The sequence below is a fragment of the Solea senegalensis genome, linkage group LG1 (assembly GCF_019176455.1).
Source record: "Solea senegalensis isolate Sse05_10M linkage group LG1, IFAPA_SoseM_1, whole genome shotgun sequence".
In the NCBI taxonomy this organism is placed as follows: domain Eukaryota; kingdom Metazoa; phylum Chordata; class Actinopteri; order Pleuronectiformes; family Soleidae; genus Solea; species Solea senegalensis.
In genome coordinates, this window is record NC_058021.1 from 11620804 (window position 1) to 11628379 (window position 7576).

Genomic DNA, 7576 nt, shown 5'->3' on the forward strand with positions numbered 1-7576 from the left:
GTTACAGGGCTGGGATTTCGCGTCAGCCTTCCGTTGCAGTATTTTTGTTTCTTACAGCGCAGTTTTGGAAAGGAAAAGAGAAGAGATGGTCGTGAAGTAATGACAAGTTCATCCATCATTAAAATCAGCAGGGGTTGAGAGACAGAGCAAAGCGTCCGCCATCTCAACGTCCTGCAGTGGAGTTCAAATCGGGATTCGTTTGAAGAATTGCCAGCAATCCCATGAAAAATCTTGGTCTTTTTCCAGAATCTTCCCTTTTTTTCCTTCATTCTTCCTCCCTCTCTTTATCTCTCACTCTCTCTCTCTATATATATATATATATATATATCTTCCCCCTCTTTATTCTATCTCTCTCCCCTTTTTTCCCCGTCCTGTAACACCATTCTCATTTCATCATCCCGTCCTCGCTTCGTGCCGTCGTCTTTTTCCTGCAAATTCCTCGAACATGCACAGCCGACAAGTGCTTCAAATCGGTGATTGAAATTAAAAAAGTCAGCGCAGGCATTGTTCACGCTTAAACGCCAGGTGAAGACTTGTCCGTCATCCCCTTCAGGACCTCGTCTATTCGGTCGTCCTCGATGACCACTGTGGAGGGGAAGAAAGGGGGGGACATTCATTTATTATTATTATTATTATTACAATAATTATTAACACCTGAATCTAATGTCTAGATCACTGCTCTTCTGCACAACATGTGACCATTATTTTGCTGCATTTTCCTTATTAGTATAGCAGTATAAACCTCAAAGGACTCTATTATCTCGTCAACTCTCACGATAATCATTTTGACCAAGACCGCGATTGCGATATGATTTCAAATCGTTTCCATTTTCACCATCAAAGTCACAGCATTGCTTCCAGTCAATAAATAACACATATTTACTGATTGGGGCCTTTGAATTGCTGCAGCACTGCAACACTGTCACACGATTTCATGTTTATCAAATCACTGAAGTGTCCTGTTGCCATTTTGGATTGCGATTTCGATTATTGTGCGCTTAATTGAGCAGCCCAATCATCGAATTTGGGCGATTATGGCGCACCAAAGACACACAACAAAGCAAATGAGAGGAAATCGATGACCGTACAACTCGGCTGCATGTGAACAAATAAATAATAAATAAAAGAGTAGATAAATACATAAATTAAAGCAGTCTATTGCAAAATCCCCCTGCAGCGTCGACGGCGCACTTGGTTGGAAAACAAGTCATTCCTGATAATGGCGACGAGCCAGAGGCTTTTTTTTATTGTTCCTCTGGTGTTACGATAACAGGCTGGGGTGTGTCCTTGTGTCTCTGTGCATGTATGTATATATCTATATATGTCTACAATCCATCATTTATTTTAATTATAAGCCTATTATAATAATAGTAACGATAATGAGAGTTTTTGCACATTTATTATCACACAATCTATCTGTTGTGCCCTGTTATCAATCCTGCAGTGTTGTTTTTTATCTATATAAATATGAACACACACACACACGTATGTATATACCTCGCTTAGCTCTGCCGATCTGTCCCAGCTTCGGGGGTCTTTTCGCCTGCGACGCAGCGAAGAAGGCGCTCGTGTCCTGCAGTCCACAGCTAAAGGACATCTGGCTGACCTCGCTGTCCGCGCCGTAGCCGCTCATTTTGCCCTCGTTGTATGGCAGCACCTCGGACATTGTGGCACGACTGGAGCTTTTTGTTGTTCTTCTTCTTGTTGTTTTAAGTGAAGTGGATAAAAGTGTCCGTCGCTCGGCAGCAGCAGTTAGAATCCCGGGAAGAGATGCAGGTTTGTAGTAGATGGTGTTCAAAAAACAAAGCGTCTCCTGTTGGGATCTTGTCGATGTCGTCGCCTCTCTCTTTGTGTCTGTGTGTCTGTGTTGTGTAGATGTGTTGTTGTGTTGTTGCAGCTGCAGGGAGAGTTATGAGTGTGTGTGAGAGTGAGATGTGTTCGCCTCTGCTGCTGGATGATGTCTGCTGAGGGAAGTGGGAGATCCCGGGATCATAAAGGAAACCCAGGCTGAACGGTGAAGTCATCCATCCGGGTTTGTGTGCGTGTGTGTGTGTGGGGGGGGCAGAGGAGCAAGAGCGACACCAACAGGCGAGAAAAACTAAGACACACAATTCTGGAAGTTGGTGCATAAACATGACTCCAAACTGAGGTTATTATAGTTTAACGAAATAATGAAAACTAAACATTTTCGTTAACTGAAATAAAAACAAAACCCATATAACTAACTGACACTGAATTGTGTGTTTACAAAAGTAACTAAAATTGTGCTTATCTTTCATTTTGTAAATTAATTTCATACACAATCCTTTTGGGTTCATATGTACTGTGTTTATTTTTTCTCTGCCAGCAATTTGGAAAGGTTGTATTGTTGAGACACAGTACTTCTATGACCTATCACCTTTTTGAATCTTGCACCTGGCAAATACTCCATATTTCAAAAAACTGAACTAAAACTAAGCATTTGCAACAAAGAAAAACTATCCTAAATAAATAAAGCCTGTCCTATCATTAAAAAGACCAACCACCATCACAATGCAACACTCAGTCATGTTGTACCAAGTCAGTGATGATTAAATGCTTCTTTTGTTACTTTCTTGTAGCTTTGCGCTGGTTTTCTTTGTAGCGAATTTGCCAAGTTCTCGCACATACCATGTAAAATGGCAACATTTGCATGTTATACACATGTAGTACTGTCTGAGTACTGTTCTCCCCCTGTGTCCGTGGGTTTTCTCCAGGTTCTCCAGTTTCCTCCCACAGTCCAAGAAAAAAAAACATGCAGATTTGGGAATTAGGGATATTGGACACATGTCCAATATGTCAGCTGGAGTTGGTGCCCCTCATGTAGAGGATAAAGCGATAGAAGATGGATGGATGGACATGATCATATGTATGTGTAGTTTTGGTGGAAGGAATTTGTTTTGAGAGGAAATGTATGTAGTTTTGAGTGCTGTGTTTTCATTTTGCAAGATAATTGTGGCGTTTCAACAAAAAAACAGATGCATAATGTATGAATAACCTCAAAGTACTGTATACGGCATAGAACAAGAAGAATGTAAAACAGAACAGAATCCCACCCATACAGGATAATTACTTAAGAAAAAAATGTCCGGCCCTGTTTTGTGCCAGAGCAAAATAAATAATACATTTCAGCACCATGGACAGAGACATTCTCATTTCTAAATGTGCTGCATCTGAAATGATGTCATTCTTTCCTACTGCAAAACCTGTGTTACAACATCCTGTCCTCACAGCATATGGTGTCTCATGATAAAAAAACTAATATAATCTCAAACTCAAAGCCTATTAATGAACCAAGCCTGGTTTACCTACTCCGGCCAGCTGGCGTGTCTACATGTAAAACTCTTCCTTTGTTTTTGCTGCCACCAGACCAGGGAAGTTGAATAGCTGAGAGTTTGGAGATGGTAGTTTTGGAGAGACTGGGATGGGGATATGCTGCAGAGTCAACACTGAGTGAGCTCCTGCCAGCTGATGGACATCCCACAGAAACATGGACCGTACAATCTCCACAAAAGCATTTGTTATTATCTTATTTAAGGACAAAGTGCAGCTAACATGGTTGGAGGTGGTTACACTCAAATTCCATATGCTGAAAAAAGCTCAGCTTTTTAGAGAGAAATTTACAACTTTTAAATACACAAACGCCATCAAACCTCAAATCATTATACTATAATGATTTGTCTCAAATGTGGAGCATTAAAAATCATAAGGGTGGCACAAATGTGTCAGAATGCCTTTCCCCTCACAAAGATGACTCACAAAGTTCCTGTTGCTCAATGAACTGCAGCCTCCAGCTGTCAACACGCAAGAGTGGTTGATTCATGCAGCTGGGGTTCAAGCAAGGGCCAAGGATTTCACATGACGTCATCGCTCTGCGACAGAGTTACAGGCCGTGGAGGAAGATCTGACCTGAGATGGTACGATCACTATTTTGGGAAAAGACGTGGCTGTGTAACACCAACCGGACACTTCTCTCTGGTCTTACCTCAGCCTCTAATAATGCGCCGCACAAGTGCGATGACTCCTCACTTGGTCAGTCTGAAGTTTAATCTTTCTCTGTCCACATGCTGTGATTTGTCCTCCTCTTTTGTTCCCCCCTATTCCTCATCAGCAGGAAGCAGTTTTCACTGATCTGAGTCAGTCAATCAGTCCCATAATTTCTAACAAGGGCACCCACCCTTACAGAGTGTGTGTGTGTGTGTGTTTCTCTATGTGTGTGCTCTTGAAGCACTGCCACCAATTACAAATAATTCACTGTGCTGAGTCACACTCACCCCCCCTCCCCATGTTCTCCCCTTGGGCAGACCAAGCTTTGCTGAATTTACACACATACACACACACACACACACACTATGTTCCTCCTTGAGGAACACGAGCTGTGGAAAAACACTGATAACAAGCCTAGAGCTAAGAGCTGGGATCAATTCCGTGCGTGTCTGCTTTTAGGGTTTGTGTAAGCGAGAGAGCAGGTATAACAAAAAGGCTAAAAATGTAACTGTGAGCATAAGCAGAAAGAGGCAACACACACACAAACACACCATCTGCAGTCATGGAAGAAAACAACGTGTGTGTGTGCCTGTTTACCTCATCACAAGGATTAATGCTGTTTGTTTTCCTGCATAAACATCTCCCAAAAAAGATTATACGAACAGTGTCAGAGATGCAGTGTTTAGATCACACAGCTGAGACAGAAAGACTCACAGCTGCATCAATGTTCAAGCTATGCCTGATTTACACCGGAGGCCAGAGGTGTGATCACCTTAGGTGACCGTTCCATGTTGGTTAATAACATGTTGGTTGATCCTAAAGCACCAGTGGTCACCAAATGCTGCTCAAGTATCAGCATTTCCAGTGTCCAGTGTTGGGCACTCACTCTTTAGCCAAAAGTATATTTGATTTTGAAAGTTTATTTTAACAAAACAACAACAAAAGGACATCAATTACACCTGACACAAGTTGACACATGTTCAAAGGGAGAGGGGAAGAAGTCTTGACTTATCAAATCCCACCCCTTCTCCCCTTATTTATTTATTTATTATATTTATCCCACTTCCTTAGTAATTAATATGCTAATACCAGTACTTGTTATAATCATTTTAATAAGCAACTTGAAATACACAATTACACATCATCGTATAGAAAAGACAAATGGACCACAGAGAAATGCAGAAAATAACTCATTTCAACTGAGCATAAATGAATAAATAAATGGATAGTCAGTAACATCCATAATATAATTGTTTCAGCTGTTTTTTTTTTTGGATTGGACAGAATGAAATGCAGAATCCTTGTTTAAATCAATTTTAAAATGATCCTTCTTTCTTACTCTAATATTATAGTAAAGAATAATATTAGTAATATTCAATTACTTGCTGAGTTGATGTGTTACAAAATTAAAATTGCCATTTGTTTTTGTCCTTCCGAAGCTACCAGGAATATGCAGTGGACAGTAAAAGTTGAGAGGCAGCCATGTTTGTAGTTCTAATCTTTGTTTCAGTCAAGTGGATTCAGTCCCAAAGGAAACTTGTACTTCAATACTTTGATTGTATTTACAAGAGGATTATGAGTAACTTATTACTTTTGATACATGCAGTAAATAAAGTAATATTTGTACTTTTTAAATTCCTGAGTAACTTACCCAACACTGGTTGTATCACACAAGAGACATGGCTCTGAAACTGTGTGTTTAAAAATTAAACTTGGGTCCACAATCTGGATAATCTCCAGAACAGGCAGTTTTTGTGTCATCTTTCTCTGTGGCAAAGTTTCAGCTCCGGCAGTGATTCCTCTTGGACATTTGAGCAGATATTATGTCAGAGGAGGTTCTTTACAGTGTGGTAATCTATGCCCAGTTGATATCTTATGAGTGCAAAGTATGGAAAGTATATGAAAAGTATTCCTCTTTTGGAGGAAATGCAGTGATTTATTGTGTGAACCAAAGCAGTGATGACGTCTATCCGAAGGAGAGGGGACGCTTGGTTTGTTGAAGGAAGGAGAAGCTCTGCAGTCAGACTGTTGTCGGAAAGTAGGTCACTTGTCCCACGTTTCACTGCATGCCCAAAGCAGATGGGTGACAGCAGTAATTGGCATCAGGTTTGATTGCACGCTGTGATGGTTCTATCTCTCCTGAGAAACCACATCTATACCTTTCCCCCCTGCTGTCTGTCCATCCCGAAGTGAGTTATTAATCCACAACTGCAGTAAGGAGAATATTTAGATGTAATTTAACCCTGTATGTTTAAGTTTTACTGGTTGTTAAGGTCATAATGGACAGATTTAACTTTCTGAAAGTCTGAAAAAGCCACCAAGGGCTGCAGCAAAGAACAATCCATTCATTATCACACTCACTTAATTTATGGACTTTAATTAACCTCAAATCCGATCTGCATATCTTGACAGTGGGAGGAATATTCTAAGAAACACGCACAGACACATGGAGAGCATGCAAACTCCAGGCCCTGCTGCTGAAACTGGGATTTGCACAGTTGACCTTTGTGCTGATTCCATTGTAAGTCGCTTTGGATAAAAGCGTCTGCTAAATGACATGTAATGTAATGTAATGTGCTGTGAAGCCCCCGTGGTAACCACCTAACCCCTTTACACAGTCGAGCTGAAGAGGCCTCTTGAAAGGAATGTGAAATGTGTTTAAGGAAACTCAAGTTAAGTCTACATGGGATAGAAAGACTTGGATTACTGAGGCCTGAGATCAAAGATAGGAATTCCCGTTTTATTTGACCTTACTGACCTTTAGCTGTACCTAAACACAACAGTCTATGAATGATCTCGGTCTGTTACAGAGTACATTCACCCTGTAACTGTCCTCTGTCAGTTCTTGTTCTCCAGTACAGCTGTGGGAGTGACCTAAGGTGGACACCTTGTGGTAGAAGTTTCTTACTATACTTTTACAGAAATGAGTCTCAATTGTGTTTTAGTTATGATCCGATCGACTTATCCAAATAAGGACATCTTACAGCATCATTCTTGGTCTGATTAGTCTAATATTTCATTCACTTTCCAGAGGCCCCTCTGATCATATCACTTCCTTACTTTATCCAGTTCATTTACTGAATTTAACTGAGAACAAATAAAATGGCATTGTTTTTTTCTTGTGTGCCCTCAGCCGCCTGCGAGTGCTACAGGAATAGTTTGTTCCCCGAGAGTCACAGCTGCTGTTCTGCTGAGAGGGCTCATAAAGAATTTGTCTATGTGAACCTTTATGACCGCTGAGGAAGATTTATGAGTTCCTGTGTCCAGCACCTGCTCCTTCTTTCACCCCCACTCAGACCCAATGCCCCACTCGTCACCTTCTCTCCCTCCACAAACCCACAAACAGACTGGTGCCTGTTAAGTTTTTACCTCCCCTTTGCTTTCCATCTATCTGCTGTTCTCCACATCTTCTCGCTGCTTGTTAGAGATGACAGAAATAGCACGCTTGATGGCACCAACCCCACAAGTCTTTTCAGACACCAGGTGCTATCAGCGAGCGCCGTGTGCCTATGGAAAAACACCACAAATCAATATCATCTCATCCAATGAAACACTCTCCTAACATGAAAGA

At 41.1% G+C, this 7576-nt stretch overlaps 1 protein-coding gene across 1 annotated transcript; it reads right to left on the reverse strand.

Moving 5' to 3' along the window:
- Nucleotides 1-307: 307 nt before the first annotated feature.
- camk2n1a (calcium/calmodulin-dependent protein kinase II inhibitor 1a) lies at nucleotides 308-1999 on the reverse strand. Its single transcript, XM_044049845.1, has 2 exons — nucleotides 1498-1999; nucleotides 308-585 (listed from the first exon to the last, which is right to left on the reverse strand). Exons 1-2 carry the CDS (start codon nucleotides 1664-1666, stop codon nucleotides 515-517), a joined length of 240 nt encoding a protein of 79 aa, XP_043905780.1. The 5' UTR covers nucleotides 1667-1999; the 3' UTR covers nucleotides 308-514.
- Between the last annotated feature and the right edge of the window lie 5577 nt (nucleotides 2000-7576).

Bases quoted from the DNA above. Each gene is read 5' to 3' on its own strand.
- camk2n1a (XM_044049845.1), bottom strand. From the start codon at position 1,666: ATGTCCGAGGTGCTGCCATACAACGAGGGCAAAATGAGCGGCTACGGC. The intron at 586-1,497 runs GTATATACATAC...TCCCCTCCACAG, and splicing joins GATCGGCAGAGCTAAGCGAG to TGGTCATCGAGGACGACCGA.